The sequence below is a fragment of the Pelophylax lessonae genome (genome assembly GCF_965119305.1).
Source record: "Pelophylax lessonae genome assembly, chromosome: 3".
In the NCBI taxonomy this organism is placed as follows: Eukaryota; Metazoa; Chordata; class Amphibia; order Anura; family Ranidae; genus Pelophylax; species Pelophylax lessonae.
The window spans coordinates 543,160,440-543,186,319 of record NC_138770.1 but is presented as its reverse complement, the minus strand read 5'-3'; the positions used below and the strand labels follow the sequence as shown (position 1 = coordinate 543,186,319).

The window sequence follows — 25,880 nt, the reverse complement described above, 5'->3', positions numbered from 1 at the left end:
ACCCCTGCCCTTATTCCCCGCGTTACTGGCTGTGATTGATAGCAGCAGGAGCCAGTGGCTCCTGCTGCTGTATCTGAGCCAATGAAGAGGGGAGGAGCCAAGCGAGCCTCTGCCCTCATGCACATCGCTGCATCGAGAACGGGCTCAGGTATGTATTTAGGGGGGCTGTGCAGGGAGCTGCATTTAGAAGGTTTTTTACCCTACTGCATGGCAAGGTATGAAAGTAAAAAAACCTTCTGCCTTTACCACAACTTTAATATCTGAGAAAACAAAAAAGTTTGTTTTCTCCATAACAGACACAATTCATGATGCCCCTTACCCTTACCATGTGTAGGTGGGAGAGCTAAGTGACACTCTATTTCTATTACTTTGTGACGATTGTGTATACACTGCAAGAATGTTGAACATTTATTAATGTAGAACTTATGTTGCAGAGATGATTTTCCTCCTTTAGGCTCTGTGCACACGTTTTTCAGCTTGTAAAAAGCTCATCTCCGAAAGTCTTAAAATACCCAACAAGCAAAATCCCATTCATTTCAATGGCCTCTGTTCACATATGAGCGTTTTGTCACCTGAAGCAAAACGCCTGAAGCTCAGAAAAGTACATGAGCTTCTTTTTTGGCAGATTACAGGAGTTTTGTTAGATGTCAATGCTTGCCTCCAAACACCTGCAAATAAAACCCCTGAAAAAACACATGAAAAACGCCTGAAAACGATACGCTCAGGTGTGAGTAGAGCGCCTTAGCGTAATGATTGTTTTAAGCCAATTTTAGTAGACTATTGACTTCAGACAACCCCAAGAAAAAGGTTGAGTTGTGTTAGGTCTGGAGACTTAGGTCCAGTCAAATGGCTTTCTATCTACTCATTTGGAAAAGTTTGATTTAAAAAAAAAAAAAAAAGAAAAGAAGAAAAAATTCTCACAGTAAGAGTAAAATGTAATGGGTCACGGTCTCGCTGAAACTACATTTTGTGTTGCTGCAACAAAGGAATGCCTCTTATTGAGAGATCGGAAAAGATTGCAGCATACAGAGGAACATTTTCCCTGTTACAGTACTGACCAAAGTGACGGCCCAATTAATCTGTTAGCAAGTATCCCTGTCCACAGCATAATACGTGGATCAGTTTGAAAATGGCCTTTAGTCATTTAGTTTGGGTTGTTTTTAGACTAGTAGCTTGTATTGTGGCAGTTGACACTACCATTAAGATGAAATGAGGCTTTATCTCTGTAGAACATAATTAATTCCCATTGTTGTATGAACCACTCACAATATTTCATGCGGCCGTCTGTGTCATTGCCTGCAGTTCCTTGATCAGCTGCATTTTATAGTGATGGAAATAATGGTTCCTATCAGTTTGATGTCTTTGGTTCCAGACTTTTGGGACACCTTTTATATTCCTATGAGATTAACGTTTTTATTCCCTTGGGAGTTTTGAGTTATTATGATGTACATGCAAAAGATTTTCTTCTATTAGTCATTAAGGAACAGAGCATGGGGGGAGGGGCAGCAGCGCTATCCCACGGTACATAGTCTACAATGTAACTCAGGCAGACTTGATGGAAAACCTTGAAAGGTTTATTTATAAAAAATATATAGTGATGATTAAAACATAATAGAATGTGTTCCAAACCAGATCTGTAGCGTTGCTAGGGGTCACAGGATGACCGAGCTGCTGGGTGAGCCGGAACTGTGTAGATGATCACAACAGGGAACCAGGCAGGAGGGAGAAGGATCTAATGTGCCAAAAGCAGACCGGACCAGCCGGTAGGGTGGCGTGGCTTCCTTCCACCCGATAGTGTGGCTGCTTGCACCGGAGCAGTGTAGACGAGCCGCCACCCGGAGGTATCCACAGCGGAGGCCGCTACCCGGAAGTGACGCCGGGACCCGGCCTGGAAAGCACAGCAGTGTGAAACATGTCATCACGGCAACCCTGATGCTTTCCAGGCCGGGTCCCGACGCTTCCTGACGTCACTTCCAGGTAGCGGCCTCCACTGTGGATACCACCGGGTGGCGGCTCTGCGGCACGTCTATACTGCTCCGGTGCGAGCAGCCACACTATCTGGTGGGAGGAAGCCACGCCACCCTACCGGCTGGTCCGGTCTTCTTTTGGCACATAAGATCCTTCTCCCTCCTGCCTGGTTCCCTTTTGTGATCATCTACACAGTTCCGGCTCACCCAGTGGCTCGGTCATCCTGTAACCCCCAGCAACGCCACAGATCTGGTTTAGAACACATTCTATTAGGTTTTAATGATCACTATATATTTTTTATAAATAAACTTTTCAAGGTTTTCCATAAAGTCTGCCTGAGTTACATTGTAGACTATGTACCGTGGGATAGCACCACTGCCCCTCCCCCCATGCATTGACTTATGCTGAATCAGCATTAATTAGCAGCAGCACCACACGGTAATTTGACTTTATTAATTCCTGAGAGTGAGAGATATCACAGTTAGCGCTGGACGTCCCTTTGTTGTTCGATTAAGGAACAGTGCCCTGTCCTAGGTCCAATTTGTGGACAGTCATTTTCAGACCGTACAGGGATAAAAAAAAGTACTAGTTGATATATATTCAATCCAACTAATATATAATCCACGGCGTATATTTGTGGTGCTACTTACGCCGCACTTGAGAACGCCAAGTATGATTTATGGTAACATACCAAACAGGAGGCTTAAAGGGTAACTCCACTTTCGTGGGGGAAGAAATAATATAGCATATACACTTGTCTTACACCACCCGCTAGTAACCAAAAACATGGCCGCCTCCAAGACGGCGACAACTACCAGGCGGAGTAAGAATCTGCACTAATTATACCATGTACTCGGGTGTATAGGCTGCCGGTGTTGTGTGAAAACACCAAGTGCCCGAAATCTCCAATTATTCCCAGTGTACACTCACAACAGGGAACCAGGCAGGTTGTGAAATAACGTGGTTGGAGATTTCGGCAGGTTGGAGTTTTCGGCAGTACACCGACACCCACTGAGCGAATGACAAAAGAGAGCTCTGTGTAGGTAAGCAACACTGAGCCCTCTTCTGTCAGCAGTGATGTGTCCTTTTTTTTTTTTTCTCCCTGCAAACGAGGGAGTAAAAACCTGCACATAATTTAGCGAAAACATTACACTGCACACACAGTAAACATTGTTAGGCACACAGTTAATCCTTTGATTGCCTTTATATGTTAACCCCTTCGCAGCCAGTGTCATTAGTACAGTTACAGTGCATATTTTTAGCACTGATCACTGTGTTAGTGTCACTGATGATGTCATTGGCAGTCCATCCCCCCAGCGTCAGTTAGTGTTAGATTGCTCACCGCAATATCGCCGCCATTAATAGCATAAATTTAAAAAAATTCCAGTGTATGTATGTGTGTGTGTGTGTGTATATATATATATATATATATATATATATATATATATATATCCTTAATAGATGCTATAACTTTCACTTAAAACAGTCAATATACACTTCTTGGGATTTTGTTTTATCAAAGACTTGTAGCAGCATACATTTTGCCCAAAATGTATGACGAAATTTGATTTTTACATTTTTTTTTAATTGGTTATGTTTTATATCCGAAAGTAAAAATATTTGGGTGTTTTTTTTCAAAATTTTCTTTTGAAATTTTTTTGATCAAACACTACCAAAATTAAATTGTTTGTATGGAAAAATGACTTAATTTCATTTGTGCACAGTGTTGCATGACCACGCAATAGCCAGTTAAAGTAGTGCAGTAGTAGTAGTAGCAAAACATGGCCTGGCCATGTAAAACCTTCCAGAACTTGGGTGGTACATTTTTGCACAATATTCCTAGCCTGATAAAAAAGAAGTAATGAAGCCAGCACAATTGAGGTCTGGTAAATTGCAATATATTACTTTTTTTTTTTTTTCCTCGGGTTTAGATATAGAATGAGGCAATGCAGGTTCTTAAAATATATCAGTTACAGACAGGGCTGCTGTTAGGCTGTACGAGGCCCCCTGATTTCTATCTGACAGGGCCCCCCTCTGAAAATATCAAATTATATTTTTGCTAAAATCCTACAGCCGCAATGCTATACTTTGCAGCCATGGCTGAAATTTTACCCCCATCGAACAAGAAACATTCAGGTGAATTACACTGCTGTGCAAGTGCCCCGCAACTGCATACAATAACTGCAGAATTAAAGCAGCTAGTGGGGAGGCAATGTGCATCCTCTCCACCTGTCAAATGCTCTCTGAAAAGCAATCCAAATGCTGACTGCTCTTTGAACAAGTATTAAAATATTGTGATCCCTGCGCTATGTAGTGTTTGGAATACGCTTACAAGACTTATGCTGGGGTATAAGGTGTATATTCCTCGCAAGTATTTTGATGTGTGTACCCCGCTCTGTCTAACCATAAGTGCTTGATAAATATCCCTATTCATTGTTTGTACTAAAACAAAGTATTTAAACTACAATACATATTAATTATTGAAAATTAAAGGATAAAGTGCAATCAGTGGAAAAAATGTGCATAAACAATAAGTCCTTTAACCCCTAAGCCTTTTTTTTTGACAGATGTTGCTTACAAGTTAAAATCAATATATTTTGCTAGAAAATTACTTGGAACCCCCAAACATATCTTTTTTTTAACAGAGACCCTAGAGAATAAAATGGCGATCGTTGCAATATTTTATGTTACACAGTTTTTGCGCAGCAGTCTTTTAAATGCAAATTTTTTTTGGAAAGAAATACACCTTCATGACTTTAAAAAAAAAAAAAAAAAGTTAAAGTTAGCCAAATATTTTTGTATAATGTGAGAGATGACGTTACACCGCGTAAATAAATACCCAACATGTGATAGTGTAATTCCGCTTTTATTATTAAAAAACATATATAAGCCGTTTGGGCACTTACCGTACAAAACTCTTCTCTTGCATGTGAGCATGTAGTAATGCAGTTCTGGAACTCAAAAGTCGTGGTTTGCGTTCCAAAGAACTTGACCTAACCGGAAGTATCCACACACTTAATGCACTTCACTCCGCCCAGGAGAGACGCTTCCTTAGCGGAGCGAAATGCATTAGGCGGTTTGATACTTTTAGTTCCGTTATGTCCGCTCTTTGGAATGCGAACCGCGACTATTAACTTCCAGAACGGCGTTACTACATGCTCACATGCAAGAAGAGAGTTTTGTAAATTCCCATTAGGCTTTTAATAATAAAAACTGAAATACACTATATATTTCTCCTGGTTCTATATCTCTACATTCATATGAGGTTATTTGACCTTACAGTACCTGCCGGATTAACAAAATGGAAAAAAAAACAAAACATTCTTTACCATTGGAGGATTGCTTTTGAAACACAGGCGCTTAAACCCTTACTAGTCAGCGAGTGAGGGCCTATCAGGAGGGGAGGACAACGGTACTTTTTGGAATATACTGCCACTGGAAGAATAGGATAACCAGAATTGTTTATACACATTTTGTGCAGTGATTGCACTTAAGCCCCCGTTCACACTGGGGCGACCTGTGAGGCGACCTGGTCGCCTCACAGGTCGCCGCAGGTCGCCTCCCATAGGGAAGCTGCGGACCCGTTCTGATAGGAGCGACACAAGTCGCTCCGACTCAGAAAAAGGGTCCGGAGCTTCTTTGGGGCGACCAGGAGGCGACCGCCATAGACTTCAATGTTATGAAGTCCGTGGCGGCCGCTCCGAGGTCGCGGCGCGCTGCTCGCACCGCGACCTCGGAGGTCGCGGTGCGAAGTAGCGTCGCCCCAGTGTGAACGGGGGCTTATCTTTTAATTTTCTATTATTATTATGTATTGTGGTTTAAATACTATGTTTTTGTACAAACAATGAATGTGGATATATATCAAGCACTTAAGTGTCGGTTCACACTATGGCGACACGAGTTTGGGGCGACTTAATGAAGTCGCCGTGCACCGCGACTTCGGCGCGACTTGCACCGACTTCACATAATGGAAGTCAATGCAAGTAGCTCCGACTTTGTCCAAAAGTAGTGCAGGAAGCTTTTTCTAAGTCGGAGCGACTTGAGTCGCTCCTATTAGAACGGTTCCAATTGCACAGCACGATCCGCGACTTGTCAGGCGACCAAGTCGTCTGACAAGTCGGAACAGTGTGAACCTGCACTTATGGTTAGACAGGACTGGGTACACACACCTAAACATTTAAACAAGTCCCTATTTTTTTTTTTCAAATTTATTTTTTTTTTGTTTTGTTTTTTACATTTGTTTATACTGCCCTGTTGGGTGGCTTTTTGAGGGGTCTAAACAGCTCCCTGATGTCTCACATGTGAGACAGAGAAAGGCACTGCGGACAGAGGTTCCTCAGTCCCTTTTTCTGCTGTCTCAGCTGCACTGGACATTGAATGAATGTAAAGTGCTCTGGGCTAAGTGGCCTCCTGTTCATTCACAAACTTAAGCTTAGTAAACACAATTTACTATGTTTTAGGGATGACTGAACAAAGGAGGAATTGGTACCATCACTCACTGTGTTCATTTAAAAAGGGAGGGGGCCGTAAATAGGACATATTTATCGCCGCCCCCCCTCTTATTCTTATACAAATCCCCTGTGTTCCTGCAGCAGCTTATGGCTTCAGAGGAGAGGAGGGAGGCCGGCAGCGATATGGAAGAGAGGGTAAACAGGGGCCTAGACAGCAAGTGGTGGGGGAGCAGATACTGATCCCCCTGCAGTGCAGCTGGGGGGAGAAAACAAAGAAGCTGGCAGTGCTGCCGGGGAAGGCAACAAGGCAGTACAGCTAGCCCTTCTGCTTAGCAGGTGCCTGGGTCTCCCTTTGAACTTAAAGGGCCTGGTATAGGAGGGCCAACTGGTACTGCCTTAAAAGCGGCCCTGGTTACAGAGGTTATCCATCAGATAATAGAATTTACTTTTTTTTTTTTTTTATCAAATTGTTCTCTGGTAGATGAAGCCGTTTATTGACCTAAATTCCCATCAGGGAAAAAAGCCATCTCATTTAAAAGATAAAGTTATCCGTATTCCTAATGCACCTAATGTGAAGGACATAAGTGATCTTCACAGCTGTTTTATGATTCTCTTTTCCCAGTATAACAATTCAAACTGTCTGAATATTCCCAATGCATCTTTATAGTTTACAGCTCCTTACCAGTTACCTGGGTGTGTTTTTCCTGCATTTTGCTGCGTCTCATAGTGCAGGAGTATGCATTGTGCATAATATTTCAATGCCTTGCCCTCCATAGCTGTGTTGTGTTGACAAAATCTGGCTAATGTCTATTTTGCTAAAATTCTTTTTGGTCAGAGATGTTTGGTTTTTGTTTTTTTACTTAAAATTGTATTAAACCCAAAAGCAAATATTTTATTATTGCAGCTTACTAAATCTTAGACGTCATGGCTGCATTTGTTTAGGTTTTTTTTTCCTTTATTTTTACTTGATGATCCTGTCAGTAAGTCTGCTGTTTTTCAGCAGAATAAGCTGACCTGCAGATATAGCAGTAAGAGTTAAGACAAACCATTTAACATTGACAGGAGTGCTTTTATGGTCCGCTTTTATTACTTTATGTAAAACTTTTATCCCAAAAGGAACACAATTATTTGCTGTAGCTTTCGTAAAAAGTATTAAGCACCATTCACACTTGTAAACAAGAGAAGAGAGAAAGAGGGTATGGCCACCCTAGTGTAGTACTGTTTATTGGAGCACATATTAAATACTTTTCATAGGTTGCTCATATGAAGGCATGAAGTACACATGTTCTCCGCTCCTGGATGGTCACTGTAAGAAGAGTCGATGGATGAAGGACATCCAACCTCCACAAAGCCGGGTGGCAGCTTACAAGCCGCCCAACATTACCTCCGGCGTCTACTGCAGACCACGCGTGCGCCTGGACCGGCTGGCTTTGCGCTGTAATTAGACCCGCTGCAGGGGGAAAGCTGATGGACACAGAGACCAGTACGGCAGCCCCTGGGGTTGCTATGATGACGTGTTTATAGGCATGGGCTCCTTTATCAAGTCCGGAGGCGGATTATAAGCTGCCATCCGGCTTTGGGGACGTTGGATGTCCTTCGTTCATCGACTCTTCTTACAGTGACCACCAGGGAGAGGGGAACGTGTGTACTTCATGCCTTCATATGTGCTTCAAAACGTGAGTGCAACTTTATGGAAAGTTTTTATTATGTACTCCAACGTACAGTATTACACTAGGGCGGCCGTGCGCTCTTTCTCTCCTCTCCTGCTTGCATAGATCCATCTTCACTACCCAATGGATTAACAAGAGTGCTGCAGCACCTTAAGTGAGAGAAGATTTGTTTCTTTTAACCAAGAGTACCAGCTGGACTTGGGAGTTTTTTTGACCAGCGCATGAACTGGTGAATTGTTTGTTTTCCATTCACACTTGTGGCACTTGTCATGCAATTTTAGACACTAAAGTCGAATGGCAAGACACACCCCCTGTTTTTCATTGACAACCATTCAAATATGTGCGACTTAAAGTCTCAGCAACTAAAGGTTCCTGAACTACTTTGGTCCATATTTCATGTGACTTGAGGGCCACAGACTACAATGTAAACCCTCCAAAGTTGCATGAAAGTCACACCTGAATGTTATATGTGTGACAGATGTCCATTATCATTGGTCAAAGTCACATCCAGGTTGCATCCATCCAAAGTTGCATCAAAGTCGCGAACAGAGCCTAAGCCGGAGTTTGGCTTCAATAAATTTAGCATATCTAAATCTGCTAGTCCATCTACACTACCCTCCCCCTTAGACTACAATGCTGTTGTCCAAAGGTGTCTCTGTTGGGGGCACTCTAATACAAGGGGTGTGTTACTGGCCAGATCACCAGGTGAAAACAGAGGGGAAAAAAGCCTAAAAAAGAAAACAAACACATCCACCACATCTAAGAATTGGTAAGCCGCAATACAAAAAAAACATGCATCTAGTCTTTTTAGATGTGTTGTATACATTTTCGTACAAATTCTAGCATAACATACATGTAAAAAATTATAGTTTATATTGGGCGTGGGAGTCTGAAGAACCACCACCTTGTGTCCATAGTTCTGACTTTCTTTACAACAATGACTGTGGTATGTGAACACAGCTTTATTGAAGAGGTACTTGTGTGGGCTGGAGTTTTTCTGTACATTGCACTTCAGGCTTGTGACATTTTTCTTCTATTGAGTGATGGTGTGGAAAAAATCCTTTTGTGTTCTGTTTAGAAACTAGTATAGATAGAATATATTGTTTGGTTCAATTTATCACTATATTAATTGCCAACGTCTTTTCCTAGAATTAAATGCAGTGCCTTGAAAAAGTATTCATCCCCTTGAAATTTTCGACATTTTGTCATGTTTCAACCAAAAACGTGAATGTATGTTATTGGGATTTTATGTGATCGACCGACACAAAGTGGCACATAATTGTAAAGTGAAAGGAAAATAATAAACGGTTTTCCAAATTTTTTTGCAAATATCTGAAAAAGTGTGGCGTGCTTTTGTATACCCTTTACTCTGAAATCTCGAACTAAAAATCTAGTGGCACCAATTGCCTTCAAAAATCACTTAATTGGTAAATGGAGTCCACCTGTGTGTAATTTAATCCAAAGTATAAATACAGCTGTTCTGTGAAGCCTTTTTAGAGAACCTTCGTGAACAAACAGCATCATGAAGGCCAAGGAACACACCAGGCAGGTCAGGGATAAAGTTTTGGAGAAGTTTAAAGCAGAGTTGAGTTATAAAAAAATATCCCAAGCTTTGAACATCTCACGGAGCACTGTTCAATCCATCATCGGAAAATGGAAAGCGTATGGCACAACTGCAAACCTACCAAGACATGGTCATCCATCTAGACAGGCTGGGCAATGAGAGCATTAATCAGAGAAGCAGCGAAGAGGCCCATGGTAACTCTGGAGAAGCTGCAGAGATCCACAGCTTGGATAGGAAAATCTGTCCACAGGACTATTTTTTTTTAAAGGTTAACTTTATTGTACACATTAAAAAAATGTACACAGCATTTATGTAAATTTAACATAAAAAGTCAATACAAACCAAAAAAAAAAGGGGATTGAGCTAACCGCGCTCAAATATCACAGCACACAAGGGTGAAAAATGTCCAGTCATTACATGTGGAACATGAATTGAGTTGAGGGATTAGACATATCACATAGATATTTCTACAGGTGTCAAGTAAATATCATCTGTAGAATAACACATATTAATACAACTGTCTAGCAAAAAAAAAAAAAGATTAAATAACAGTACTTTCATCCATAAGCACTGCTCTAGCTATTAGATGCAGCGATTAGTGCAATCAAAATTCACCCATACATCCCAGACTTTATGAAAATTACAAGGACAGCCTCTGGCTTCATACGTCAATTTGTATAATGGAAGCACTTGATTAATAAGAGTAAGCCTAACAGCTATAGTAGAAGGGGCTGAGGACTTCCATTGCATAGGGATAGATTTCTTAGCATAATATAGAATATAATAATATAGAATAATCTAATCCTAGAAATAGCTGGGTGTTTTTAGAGAGGGAATCATCATCATTATATCAAAGGAGGCACCTTAAGGGATTACAAACATTAGGTATTAAAGAAATGGAGCTGATATAAGAAGTGACTTACGACCAAAATGCTCTGATTGGCGGGGACTCCCGCACCACATGATAAAACGTTCCATCCGCTAAGGAGCACCTGGATCACAGTAAGAAACCAAATCCTGGTCAGCTTGAAAAAACTGAGTTAGAAACCTCCAGCAATAGAAAGAGTATAGGCCACAAATGGTGTAATAAACACAGGCAGAGCAACATTTTCAAACATGCTTAAATAACAGATCTCAGCAGCTATAGGTAGAAGAAATCATTGCCAACCCTCAGCAAGGAGGTGTATGACGGCTTGAGTGGGATGATGCAGGTAACCCCAGGGTGTCCACCCATTGTACTGCTTCTCGCGGATCAGTGAAGAAGTGTGCCTTGCTCTTGGTATATGACACGTAGCTAGGAGGGGAGAGGAGCCTTGAAACGCGGCCGGCATTCCCGATTTTGACCACCTCCCAGCAGGCACACCAAAAGCAGGAAGGCTGAACTGGCAAAACGGGGGATTTTTCAATCACTTGGTCAGCAGGATTTTTGCACAATACAGGCGGGTAGATTGGAGCTCCAGAGAACCGCTCCCTACATCCAGGAAGTTGGCCAAGCCCCCCAAAGGACAACTATTAGTTGTGCACTCCACAAGTCTGGCCTTTATGGAAGAATGGCAAGAAGAAAGCCATTGTTGAAAGAAAAGCCATAAGAAGTTCTGTTTGTGAAAAGCCATGTGGGGGACACAGCAAACATGTGAAAGAAGGTGCTCTGGTCAAATGAGACCAAAATTGAACTTTTTGGCCTTAAAGCAAAACACTATGTTTTGCGTAACACTGCACATTACCCTGAACACACCATCCCCACTGTGAAACATGGTGGTGGCAGTATCATGTTGTTGGGATGCTTTTCTTCAGCTGGGGCAATCCTAGAAGAAAACCTGTTAGTCTGCCAAAGACATGAGACTGGGGCGGAGGTTCACCTTCCAGCAGGACAACGGCCCTAAACATATAGCCAGAGCTGCAATGAAATGGTTTAGATCAAAGCATATTAATGTGTTACAATGGCCCAGTCAAAGTCCAGACCTAAATCCAATTGAGAATCTGTGGCAAGACTTAAAAACTGCTGTTCACAGACGCTCTCCAACCAATCTGACAGAGCTTGAGCTATTTTGCAAAGAAGAATACGCAAAAATTTCACTCTCTAGATGTGCAAAGCTGGTAGAGACATCCCTAAAACGACTTGCAGCCCTAATTGCAGTGAAAAGAGGTTCTACAAAGTATTGATGAGGGGAAAATGCATTCAGATAGCAGCAATCTGAGCATATACAAATTATACTGGTGATGCCAAATCCTTAAAAAAATTGTTATAGTGAAGGTGGCGGTTCCCCATCCGGGGAGGGTCTTGTGGTTATCGTTTAGGAAGATTTAGGAAGTATCTATCAGATGGGTCTCCATTTTGGACTCAAACTACAATAAATTAGTAGTGATGGGGCTGTTGACGCCAGCCAGGCATTTGCCAATCCTTGGTCGTTAAAATTCCAAGGTTTCCTACTTTCTACTAACTACATGAGCTTCCTGCAATCCACAATACCCTCCTCGTTATTTACAATTGATTTTGATGCACATGTCTAGTTCTATAACACTATACAGAGTATCCCAATAAAAATGCTCCAGATGAAGCTTTGAAAACAGCGAAACATGTTGAACAATGTTGAATCTGTACATATGTATGTCTGAATACAGCATCAGCTGGTCTGGTTGGATGGCAGTCCGTGTTCTCTGGCATCCGTCGGCAAGATTCTTCTAATGTCAAGTATTTGCCTATACAAAAGTCTGCAAATATTCTATGTATATTCTGTATGGAATTAATATTCAAACAAACTGCTACATAATTTGTATATAATTCTCGGGCCTTCTATTAGGTCACTTTTATATCTAGTGGTTTCCCCGGTTTTTATATATATTCACAAATAAAAATTGAATTTTATTAATTTTGTTGTGCCAAAAAATCCTTGTCTCCCAATCCTTCCTTCTCTTCTACAAAGTATTGACTCAGGGGGTAATACAAATGCGCGCCACATTTTCAAATATTTATTTGTAAAAAAAATTCCTTCCACTTCGCAATTATGCGCCACTTAGTGTTGGTCCATCATATAAAATCCCAATAAAATACATTTATGTTTTTGGTTGTAACCTGACAAAATGTGGAAGATTCCAAGGGGTAGGAATACTTTTTCAAGGCACTGTAGCTGTTCCCCCTTGCAGATCTATTCCACTCCATTCATCCCACTTTGTCCTTTTTAGCTTCAAGCAGTCAGAGCACTTTTCACAGGTGTTTAACATCAGATGAGGAGTCGATATGTCGCAACCTCACTGCCTGTTTTAACCCCTAAAGGCCGCACTACCATACCTCAATAGCGGGCATTAGCCGGGTGGATGCAGCATAGCCTCATGCCATGGCAATGCGTACACCCGTGGTTGGGAGGACAGTGAATACTTGGCTCAACCGTGTGGTTTTAATCCCCCCCCCCCTCCCATCCCCAAACCACTAGTGTAAACATACTCTTAGTCCCCTTTAGATGGGCAATGGATGGTCCGATCAGGTCCGCCTTAAAAACTGACAAGTGGACCCGATTGGGTCTGCCCATATGCAAGGGGCCTTAATGCTAATTTTTTTTTTTTTGTATTGTTAATAAATAAATATACAGTATATATATATATGTATATATATATATATATTATGTGTGTGTATGTATATGTATATATATATATATATATATATACATACACACAGTGCCTTGCGAAAGTATTCGGCCCCTTGAACTTTTCAACCTTTTGCCACATTTCAGGCTTCAAACATAAAGATATAAAACTGTAATTTTTTGTGAAGAATCAACAACAAGTGGGACACAATCATGAAGTGGAATGAAATTTATTAGATATTTCAAACTTTTTTAACAAATAAAAAACTGAAAAATTGGGCGTGCAAAATTATTCAGCCCCCTTAAGTTAATACTTTGTAGCGCCACCTTTTGCTGCGATTACAGCTGTAAGTCACTTGGGGTATGTCTCTATCAGTTTTTCACTTCGAGAGACTGAAATTTTTGCCCATTCCTCCTTGCAAAACAGCTCGAGCTCAGTGAGGTTGGATGGAGAGCGTTTGTGAACAGCAGTTTTCAGTTCTTTCCACAGATTCTCGATTTGGATTCAGGTCTGGACTTTGACTTGGCCATTCTAACACCTGTATATATGTTTATTTGTGAACCATTCTATTGTATATTTTGCTTTATGTTTTGGATCATTGTCTTGTTGGAAGACAAATCTCCATCCCAGTCTCAGGTCTTTTGCAGACTACATTAGGTTTTCTTCCAGAATGGTCCTGTATTTGGCTTCATCCATCTTCCCATCAATTTTAACCATCTTCCCTGTCCCTGCTGAAGAAAAGCAGGCCCAAACCATGATGCTGCAACCACCATGTTTGACAGTGGGTATGGTGTGTTCAGGGTGATGAGCTGTGTTGCTTTTACGCCAAACATAACCTTTTGCATTGTTGCCAAAAAGTTTGATTTTGGTTTCATCTGACCAGAGCACCTTCTTCCACATGTTTGGTGTGTCTCCCAGGTGGCTTGTGGCAAACTTTAAACGACACTTTTTTTATGGATATCTTTAAGAAATGGCTTTCTTCTTGCCACTCTTCCATAAAGGCCAGATTTGTGCAGTATACGACTGATTTAGAGGGACGGCCAGGTCTTCGTAGATTTGCAGTGGTCTGATACTTCTTCCATTTCAATATTATCGCTTGCACAGTGCTCCTTGGGATGTTTAAAGCTTGGGAAATCTTTTTCTATCCAAATCAGGCTTTAAACTTCTCCACAACAGTATCTCGGACCTGCCTGGTGTGTTCCTTTTTCTTCATGATGCTCTCTGCCCTTTAAAGGACCTCTGAGACTATAACAGTGCAGGTGCATTTATACGGAGACTTGATTACACACAGGTGGATTCTATTTATCATTAGTCATTTATGTCAACATTGGATCATTCAGAGATCCTCACTGAACTTCTGGAGAGAGTTTGCTGCACTGAAAGTAAAGGGGCTGAATAATTTTGCACGCCCAATTTTTCAGTTTTTTATTTGTTAACAAAGCTTGAAATATCCAATAAATTTCGTTCCACTTCATGATTGTGTCCCACTTGTTGATTCCTCACAAAAAATTACAGTTTTATATCTTTGTTTGAAGCCTGAAATGTGGCAAAAGGTCATAGTTCAAGAGGGCCGAATACTTTCGCAAGGCACTGTATATATTAGTTTTTCTTCTACAATTTTTCAGTATGAAAATTTTCTAGTCTGTACTAATTGTTTGTTTTTTTTTGTTTTTTTTCTCTTACATCTTTTAGGACAAAACTAGAGTTGTATCTCCAATTATTGATGTGATTAATATGGACAACTTCCAGTATGTTGGGGCATCGGCAGATTTAAAAGGAGGTATGTAGCATATTAAATATTGGAGAATTCAAATTCGTTTTTTATAAATATTTGCATTTGCAGTTTTTAATAACGCCAAGCATGAAAGTTTCCCATCCTGCATTCTCTACATTGGTACAACTGAGAATTGAACGCTGAGAGTAATAACTTTGAAAATGATCAGCTTATTGACCCCTATTAGCTATTAGAAAATTGAATGAATGTTCCAAAATCCAACTTTCTACTTACGAAATTCTGCTTGTTTATGGCCACCCGATCTATGAAATTGGTGCGGTCCCTGCAAACGATCTATGAAACTGGTGCAGTAGGAAGTCACTTGCAGAGTTCCTTAACTTCTTGACCTCCAGGAAGATTTACCCCCCCCCCCTTTTATGACCAGGCCATTTTTTTGCGAATACAGCACTGGGTTTCTTAAACCAGTGTAGCCCCAAGCCTATTTTTGACACTTTTTGTTTACAAGTTAAAATCAGTATTTTTTGCTCGAAAACTACTTAAAACCCCCAAACAGTATATATATATTTTTAGCAAAGACTTTGGAGAATAAAATGGCGATAATTGCAATATTATTTGTCATGCGGTATTTGCGCAGCAGTCTTTCAAACGCGTTTTTTTTTTTTTTTTTGAAAAATTACCAAAAATCACATTTCACTGCATTTAAAAAAACTAAACAGTAAAGTTAGCCAATTTTTTTTGTATATTGTGAAAGATGATGTCGAGCCGAGTAAATAGATGCCCAACGTGTTATAGTTTAAAATTGCGCACACCCGCAGAATGGGGACAAACTATGGTCAATAAAAATCTCCGTAGGCGACGTTTTAAAATTTTTTTAACGGTTACCAGTTTAGAGTTAGTGTAGCTCTTTTTTTTGAACAGTGTGGTTTGACAGACATCGCATGTGATTCAGGACGCACTGCTCAGAAAATCACATGCGATGTCTGTGCGATGCGAATTCAGCCATACAGAATGTATGGCTGAATTCGTATCGCATTCGGAAACAACTCCCACAGGACCCTTTTTTGGGTGTTCACACCCGTGCGATCCAATTTATGTTTGAACTGACAGTTCGCACTGCGTTATGCAAAGGGGTTTCGTTAACTTTGTATTGACCAAACCCCCCCCCCCCCCCCCCGAAAATTTGCATAAGGCAGTGTGAACTGCCTGCGAGTTGAATGCAATGTGGGAACCCGCAGTGGATACGTAGGGTTCCCGCATCGCATATATGTGAACCTGCACAAAACGCTATATTTTCTAAAAGCACATGACTAGTACAATAAAAAGAAGATGCTACTGATTTCTAGGGCCCCAACAGTTTTGCACCAATGTTTTTCAAAATAATATTTTGTTAAAATTACACTACAATCATTAGCAGATACAAACATAGCAAATTTTACAAAAAATCCTGCTAAATTCTTACTAAACATAAAAGCTTAAAATGTATTGAGTTAATACATAAATATTTGTAAATTTTTAATTGTGCCTTTTTAGGAAATGGTGAAAATCAAATGTACACACAACTGTAGATAACCAAATTTCTCAGAAAATCTGAAGGTTTTAATTTTTCACTTACAGCTTTCAGTGTTTGTAAAAGATCCTCCAAAGGGCCATGTTTTTGCTTCCAGGGCACATAAACAGGGCCCTTCTGCATGCTGAATGGGCTTCTGCTCCCATATGAATGAGCCCATAATGTGTTTAAATGCAATTAGTGTAGATACTTGCATCTGTGCTGAAAAAAGAATCCCATGCTAAATATTTTTTTGGACAATTTGCTGAAACCAAAGTAGTGGAACACAGAAAAGTGAGTAAAGTTCCGCTAGAAGTACACCTTTATGATTTGCATTCAATAATGTAATTTCCAGTCAATCCAGCATTTTTAATAAATGTTGAAAACAAATATCCTTGTGTTGCTTATCCTTCCTTAGTCATTTTTTTTTTTTTTGTAATCCAGTTTGGGTATACCTCAGCGGCCTTTCTAAAAGGGGAATGTGAAAAGGATGTCCAGATGAGATTGTGATTTGTAAATAAGATTATAAAGGGTCTGAAAGGCTTATCCATTGAGTCAGACAGTAGGATTCTCTCCAGGGAGTAAGCTAGTTCTTAACAAAGAGTGTCAAATTGGACCTAAATATGTATGAAAAATAAAGCTAATAGCTGTGGGAGCTAAAGGTGTTTTAAGCTATTTGGCCGTATGAAGTGGCAATTTATGCAGCTCAGATGAAGTGATTCTAAAGGTTCTAATTTTTTTTTTTTTAATGTTTTACTTACCTGCTTTGTGCAGTGGTTCTGCAGCAGAGCAGCTCGAATGCTCCTCTTTCGGGTCCCCTGTTGGTGCTCCTGGCCCCTCCTTCTTGCCAAGTACCCCCAGAGCACTCGTGTGTGCTCGCTCCCGAGCCGCCTCTGTGTGTTTATGGGTCCTGCCTCCTGCTCCCTCCTCTCTGGCTGTGATTGACAGCAGTGGGAGCTGCACACTGAAGGTTTTTTACCTTCTTGCATAGAAGGTAAAAAGTATTGTCTAAGCCCTTGTTCACACTGTCACGTGCAATTCACACAGGAATCGCACCTCATCATTTTGTATGGCTCGAACCACACCGCATCCACTCGAAAAAGGTGCTAGAAAATAAATAAAGGTAGATGTGGTCTGAACTGCTGTGTAGATTATCACTACCTCTACAGAACCCCCCCTACATGCAGCGGTCTACTCCAGGAGACAATAAAACAAGCCTGCTCTGATCTTGCCAGGTTAAAGGAACCATACATGAGAAAGTATCTGTAAGTTAATTCAAAGTGACCTGTAAACTAGAGAAATGTCTGAATATCCACAAGTTTCAAAATGTGACTCCGACAATCTAATTAAAGGATTGTATTATCTACATACAAGGAGATTTTCTGAGTTAGTGAGTTAACACCATAATCTCCACTTCCTGGAAACGTCAGTTTTTCAGTTGTAACGGCATTGTAAGTAATTGTCTCTGCACAGCTTTATCATAAAATAGATGCCCTTATTGAGGTCACATCACTGTGTTTTTTTTTTGCTGTTTGCCAATGCGCTGAAGTGCACAGGAATGGAAATCTTGTTATTATCTATATAGTGACTGTTCAATGCCACATGCTGCAGTGCAATTTTTGTTGGGGTGCAAGTGCTTCTTTGGTGCAGCACAGTAAATGTTTGGCCCCATAGACTTCGATGAGTGAGCATGATATGTACATGCATTTTTGGTGTATTTTTGGTCTTCTGCTAAAAAAAAAAAAAAATAAAGCATATAAAATGCAAAAAGTGCAAAAACATGCTATAAAAAGGTCTAAAAACATATTGTTCTGCTCCTTTGACTCCATTTTCATGTCATTGTGGCCCCTACAAAATAATGCACAGTTTCTTTGCAGCAAAATTCAGGCTGCCTTTCACATGTGGTCCTTTCATATTAATAAATGCCTTGAAAAAGTATTCATACCCCTTAAAATGTTCCATATTTTGTCTAGTTACAACCAAAAACGTAAATGTATTTTATTGGGATTTTATGTGATCGACCAACACAAAGTGGCACATAATTGTGAAGTGGAAGGTAAATGATAAATGGTTTTCAAAATGTTTACAAATATCTGAAAAGTGTGGTGTGCGTTTGTATTCAGCCCCCCTGAGTCAATACTTTGATTAAACACCTTTCACTGCAATTACAGCTGCAAGTCTTTTTTTGGTATGTCTCTACCAGCTTTGCACATCTAGAGAGTGAAATTTTTGCGTATTCTTCTATGCAAAATAGCTCAAGCTGTGTCAGATTGGATGGAAAGCATCTGTGAACAGCAATTTTCAAGTCTTGCCACAGATTTTCAATTGGATTTAGGCCATTCTATAACATGAATAGCTTTGATCTAAACCAGGGGTCCTCAAACTTTTTAAACGGGGCCAGTTCACGGCCCCTCAGACACTGTTTGGGGCCAGACTATAGTTTGGAAAAAATATAAACGAATTCCAATGCGCATATTTTTTATTGTTTTATTTATATAGTGGCGGCTGGTGCTCATTTTTGGGGGGGCGCAAACAGAAAAATGTATTTTGCTTTGCGGCAAAAAAACGCTGTAAAAAATTGCATGACTTTGAGGTCACAAAAGTGTCAAAGGGACCTTTAGTAATCAAGGTATAGTGTGCCCCCATCAATGCAGAGTGACCACCGTGCCCCCTTTTCAATGCAAAGTGACCAGCATGTCCCCTTTCAATGCAGAGTGACCAGCGTGTCCCCTTTCAATGCAGAGTGACCAGCGTGTCCCCTTTCAATGCAGAGTGACCAGCGTGTCCCCTTTCAATGCAGAGTGACCAGCGTGTCCCCTTTCAATGCAGAGTGACCAGCGTGTCCCCTTTCAATGCAGAGTGACCAGCGTGTCCCCTTTCAATGCAGAGTGACCAGCGTGTCCCCTTTCAATGCAGAGTGACCAGCGTGCCCCCTTTCAATGCAGAGTGACCAGCGTGCCCCCTTTCAATGCAGAGAGACCAGCGTGCCCCCTTTCAATGCAGAGACCAGTGTGCCCCCTTTCAATGCAGAGAGAACAGGCAGTGCACTTACCTGCAGCGGCGGCTTCTGCTCAGTCCCCCGGCGTCTCCTCGAGTCCTCCCGCCTCCTCCTCGGCCAATGGTATGAGCCTGCCTTTCGGCCAATCAGAGCCTCAGAGCCTCATTAGAGCCTCTGGCTCTAATTAGGTGAATCACGAAAAAAAAAAAAAAAAAACATGAATGATACATCCCGGCCGGCGGGCCAGGTTCAGGACCCTGGTGGGCTGTAGTTTGAGGACACCTGATCTAAACCATTCTATTTCAGCTCTGGCTGTATGTTTAGGTTGGTTGTCCTGCTGAAAGGTGAACCTCTGCCCCAGTCTCAAGTCTTTTGCAGACTCTAACAGGTTTTCTTCTAAGATTGCCCTGTATTTGGCTCCATCCATCTTCCCATCAACTCTTATCAGCTTCCCTGTCCTTGCTCAAGAAAAGCATCCCCACAACATGATGCTACCACCACCATGTTTCGCAGTGGGGATGATTTGTTCAGGGTAATGTGCAATGTTCGTTTTCCGCCACACACAGCGTCTTGCTTTTAGGCCAAAAAGTTAAATTTTGGTCTAATCTGACCAGAGCACCTTCTTCCAAATGTTTGCGGTGTCCCCCACGCGGCTTCTCGCAAACTGCAAATGGGACTTTTTATGGCTTTCAATCAACAATGGATTTCTTCTTGCCACTCTTTCATAAAGGCCAGATTTGTGGAGTGCATGACTAAAAGTTGTCTTGTGCACAGGCTCTCCCACCAGAGTTTCCGTTGGCTTCTTGGCTGCGTCTCTGATTAATGCTCTCCTTGCCTAGCCTGTGAGTTTAGGTGGATGGCCATGTCATGGTAGGTTTGCAGTTGGGCAGTACTCTTTCCATTTTCGGATGATGGCTTGAGCAATGCTCCATGAGATGTTCAAAGCTTGGAATATTTTTTTTAAACTCAACCCTGCTTTAAACTTCTCCACAACTTTATCCCTGTATTTTTTTGTGTATTGCATTTAGACTATTCCAGGTTTTGAAGATTTGTTCACTAGACATTATACCTAGAAATGGCCTGATTTTAACAGCACCCTGTACCAGAGAATACCTCTTGTTTTGCATTGAAGCGTACGTATTTTTCATGTTATAGCTCCTGTTGAAAACTGTAATTTCAGATAACTATACCAAATGGTCCTTAACACTTCTGGATTCATGTAGATCTTTATCAGCAGGCATGTAGTAGAGGAGCCTGGAGTCTGTACCTTCTCTTTTTCTTGAATTCCCTCAATGAATCTTTCAGGACTCTCTAACCCACATGTGTCAAACCCGAGGCCCATGGGCTGAATCCAGCCCACCAGGCCATTTCGTGTGGCCCACTGCACTGAACAGAACTTCTCCAGAACCTGCACCTCTCTGTGCAGCAGCAGAACCTCCTAGTCTCTGCCTCCCCTGTTCTCAGCATTCAGAAGATTCTGGCTGCTGACTTTAGCTCTCTTCCGGTCCCCCTCCAGACCCTGCACTTTCTGCTTCCCATCCTCGCCCCCAGCTTCTTCCTGGCAGCAGCACACTGTAAGGGGGTGCACTGTAATGAAAGGGAGAGTGGGGGACTCTTGACCCCTGATGGTGGTTGTTGGCGTGCTCTGGATATCTAGTCCGATATAACTGGCCCTTTGACCATAATGCTGAGGCAGCCCACAATGATATTGAGTTTGACACCCCTGCGCTAAGCCTTAAAGCTTTGAAAAAGTACCTTCACAATCCACTTCAGACAAACCTACAATTTTGGCTAAATGTTTTTTTTAGTCCCTGGGCATTCACTGCATTCTCATCAGACACAATAAGGTTGATTTACTAAAGGCAACTAAGCTCTTCATGCTGCACGTTAAGTTGCATTTTGCAAAGGAATTTACCCCAGAGCTTAGTGAATGAGGCAAAACTCTTCTGAGTTCCATAATCCAAGTATAAATTATGTGCAAGCAAAAATGCTGTTGTGTTTTTTTTTTTTCTCCCCCTGCACGTAATTGGGTATTCTTTGCAAAGGGAAATTTCACTACATTGACTAAGCTCTTTGGCAATTTCTTGCAAAGTGCAAATTCTTTTGCAAAGCGAACAGCTTGTTTGCCTTCAGTAAATCTCCCCCATTGTCACATCATGTATAGATCACTTGCTACTCTTCAAGCATACCTAAACAGAATTATAAAATTGTAATGTATTGCAGATTATCAGCCCTGGCTTGAAAAAAGAAAACAAATGCAGCCACCACATCTAAGTACATTTTCTGAATGTAGAGATTCCAGGTTAGTGCACAGGAAATTACAAGGACGCTGAATGCTAGAAATTCCGCATCCTTGTAATTTCCTGTGCACTGACCTGGAATCTCAAAAAAATGTTTTGAGCATTAAATGAGCAAAAGTAAAGTCTGGAGCCAGTAAAATCAGCTAAAATGTATAGTCCTTTTTTAAATGCAGCAACAGACAGGCAGAAAAAAAAAAAAAACACATTTCAGCCCTCAGGCCTTAATCATGGTTGCCTTGATTAAAGCGGAGTTCCACTCTGAAAAAATTTTTTAGATAAAAATAACCCTGGGACAGTCAGGGCTAGTGCATTTCAGCAATGGTGGTCTCTGAACTGTCCCCTGTTTCACTTACCTTTTAGAAGAAATACTTACTTGTCCAGCGCTGCCATCTCAGGTGTGGGCAGCTGAAGCCGGAGCGTCCTCTTCGGTGACGTTGGAGTCCCAGAATGCCCTGCACCAGCCCTGCTCATTATTTCCGGTGCAGGCGCATCATTCCTGCACAGCTTCTGGGCATGCCCAGAAGCTGTTTAGCAGGGAATGACGCGCCTGCATCGGAAGTGACGAGCAGCGCCGGTGCAAGCGCATTGACTCCTGGGAGCCAATGCAAGCAGGAAGAGACGGCGTGGGCCGCGGCCGCAGAGGGAAGAAGAGGAAGGAAGGTAAGTATATTTTCTTTAAAAACAAGGTAAGTAAATAAAAAAAAATGTAATTATCCAATTCTTTTTCAGGTAAAAAAAAGCAAGCGAATGGTGAAAAGTTGTTTTTGAGGCCGGAACTCCACTTTAAGGCCTGAGGGCTAAAACGCATTGGATTTATTGGCTATTTATCACCACTTTTAATAAAGGACTATACATTTTATCTGATTTCCACTTGCTCCAGCCTTTACTTTTTGCTCATTTGAAGATTGGAGGTTTTCAGAGACCATTGAGGCTGGGAGCCTTGGCTTGGAAGTGGAGTATGATTCACAGGAGGTGGTAGCTCTATACAACTTTTCCAATGTTTTGAACTTTCCCCCGGTTATCTTCTGTAATGTGGTGTTTATAGTCTATTCAGATAAGCAGCCTAGGGTGACAATGCTGCTCCTCCAAAGATACGGTATATGAATGAGTGTTGTCACCCTAGGACAGGGGTCTTCAAACTATATCCCTCCAGTTTCAGGAACTACAATTCCCATCATGCCTAGTCATGTCTGTGAGTGCCAAAGTTTTACAATGCCTCATGGGATGTGTAGTTCCGCCACAGCTGGAGGACCGCAGTTTGAGGATCCCTGCCCTAGGACATGAAGTGGATTATTGGCAGCATCACCAAGAGAAAAAAAAGGGGGGGTGCCTGAAAACAGAAAACGAATTTAGCCGGGACTGGCAATCTGTAACATGTTTGATTTTTTGGATGAAGATTAGCTTTTCCTTTTGTTTGCTTCCCCTCACCTCCTTGTACAGGTAAGGCCCCCTAAATATTCAGATATTTTGCTAAACTGTGTTTACCAGTCTTTAGAACATTGTATGTATTATGTTACCTGTACTACCCTTCTTGATTATATCAGTTACTCTTTATAGTGGCACACAAGATCCTATCTCCAATATAAATAAATAAATAGTAAGCTGGCAAGAGACGTGAATTAACACTGTTACTTTTCATGCCTGCTGGGACACAGTACCCTACTTTATCTCCTGTTACCAAGTAAGGGAGTTGCTGAGGTCACTAGAAAACTTTCCTGAATGTAGAAAGCAGTCATGAATGGAGAATGACAGCAATTTGACCATCTCACCAAGGCTCGTGTGCTTCAGTCTTTCCCACTTTACAAACACTTTAGGTTAAGATGTATAATTAGTTATTTCTGTGAATTTATTAGACATGTACAACTGGTTCCAGAGATGTGATGACATCCAGATTCTTAATGCATAACCAGGGATAATGGAAACCTGTAGCGTAGGAGGCTGTTATTGCTGACTTCTGCTGCATGGCTATGGTGGTAAACTAATAATGTCAATTATTTCTAAGTCACTGACTCAGAACAAGCATGTCCATCATGCCAGGAATTCTAATTTTACTTGTTTCTTGCTTGTTCTGGGTCAGAGACTCCAGAGGCAGCCGGGCAATTAACAGTTTCAGATGTAGGCCAGAAATGTCAGCCTACATAGTTATTTCAGAACAGGTTTCATTCTATACATATATTAATAGCAGATAAAGGTCTTTAATCTTAATCATCATTAAATCATAATGTTGATTTGAATTGTGCTGCCGTTTTTATATCCATGTTAATTTGTGCTAGGTATTGTTTTACATTTGCTTATGAATTTAAAAAAGAAGTGCTGGATTGAAAAAGAATAAACAAACTCACCTATGTGGATGCAGCATCTGTTCGATGCTGCAGTCGTCCCCTGCTAACTCTAAGACCAAAAACCGAGCGATCATATGACACGGTGAGGTTGAGCGAGCTGCCCGTCAAGCATCTGGGTGGATCTCGACAATATGGTTGAGGACCTTCTAGAGCAGCCCACTGTTGGCTAAATCTCAGACACAGGAGTGCAGAACTAAGGCCTGCCATACAAGATTTGAATTGTTAATGGGCAGGCTGAAAGTGCCAAGTTGATCGATCGATTAACTTGGGCACAACCAGCCTGCCGGATTCTCTTATGAATATTGCTCTGCAGGAGGGATTTCCCTGTCAACACTATCTGTGTTGATGGGGGAACTGTGCAAATTTCTTTCCTGCAACCCATACAGGAAAGAAATTTGCAGCGAGTATGGTCTGTCTAAGTGCACTCCTTTGACCCACATGAGAAGTATGGCCATACTTCTCCTTAAAGTGGTAATGAACTCAAGAAAAAAAAATTGGTGTAGTCCTTAGACGGTTGCATTTGTTTTCTTTTTTTTTTTCAGGCCTTCCTTTGTTTCACACAGTTATCCAGTCAGTAACATAGTTCATGTTCTAGGGTGAATGCTCACTTACTGTACTGTATCTGTGGAGGAACAGTTTATACAAAGAATTTAGCATTTGTTGAAAGAACTTATAAACACTATACTTTTTTATTTTTTGCTAGGATTTGATTGGAACCTGGTTTTCAAGTGGGACTATATGACACCAGAACAAAGGCGAGCAAGACAAGGAAATCCAGTAGCCCCCATTAAGTAAGCATTTTTTTTTTTTTTGTGTCATCTCTAAACTAGTTTCTGAAGAACTATAGAAATAGAATGTCATATACACAGACTGTGGGACGTTTACAAAGCATTGCATACAGATTGTGTATGTAAAAAATATTTGCAATTTCCTAAATACTTTTGGCAATGGTAAAGGCTCAATTCATGACATGGTCACATGTATAAGTATCTTTGATTTTAGCCATGCAACTTTAAATTTCAAAACTCGTTTGGACTCTGCTAAAATAACTGTAAATTTTTTGGAAAATAAAATATCCAAAAATATTACAAATAAATATCTGAAAAGTGTGGCAACCACCTTTTGCTGCGATTACAGTTACAAGTCTTTTTGGGTAAGTCTTTATCAGCTTTGCACATCCAGAGAGTGAAATTTTTTGCCCATTCTGCTTTTCAAAATATCTCGAGCTCTGTCAGATTGGATAGAGAGCATCTGTGAACAGCAATTTTCAAGTCTTGTCACAGATTCTCAATTGGATTTAGGTCTGGATTTTGACTGGGCCATTCTAACACATTAATATGCTTTGATTCAAACCATTTAATTCTAGCTCTGGCTGTATGTTTAGGGTCGTTGTCCTGCTTGAAGGTGAACCCAGTCTCAAGTCTTTTGCAGACTCTAACAGGTTTTCTCTAAGATTGCCCTGTATTTGGCTCCATCCATCTTCCCATCAACTCTGACCAGCTTTCCTGTCCCTGCTGAAGAAAAGCATCCCCACAGCATGCTGCCACCACCATGTTTCATGGTGGGGATGGTGTGTTCAGGGTGATGTGCAGTATTCGTTTTCTGCCACATATAACGTTTTGCCTTTAGGCCAAAAAGTTCAATTTTGGTCCCACCTGACCAGAGCACCTTCTTCCACATGTTTGCTGTATCCCCCACATGGCTTCTCACAAACGGGACTTATG

At 41.2% G+C, this 25,880-nt stretch overlaps 1 protein-coding gene across 1 annotated transcript in view; it reads left to right on the top strand.

Annotated features, from left to right (window-relative positions):
- Window positions 1-25,880, top strand: part of GALNT2 (polypeptide N-acetylgalactosaminyltransferase 2) — a 245,143-nt gene that overhangs the window by 181,254 nt on the left and 38,009 nt on the right. The window contains exons 8-9 of the mRNA XM_082249573.1: window positions 14,928-15,015; window positions 24,860-24,947. Of these exons, the coding sequence (XP_082105699.1) occupies window positions 14,928-15,015; window positions 24,860-24,947 (176 nt within the window). The remainder of the gene's footprint in view (window positions 1-14,927; window positions 15,016-24,859; window positions 24,948-25,880) is intronic.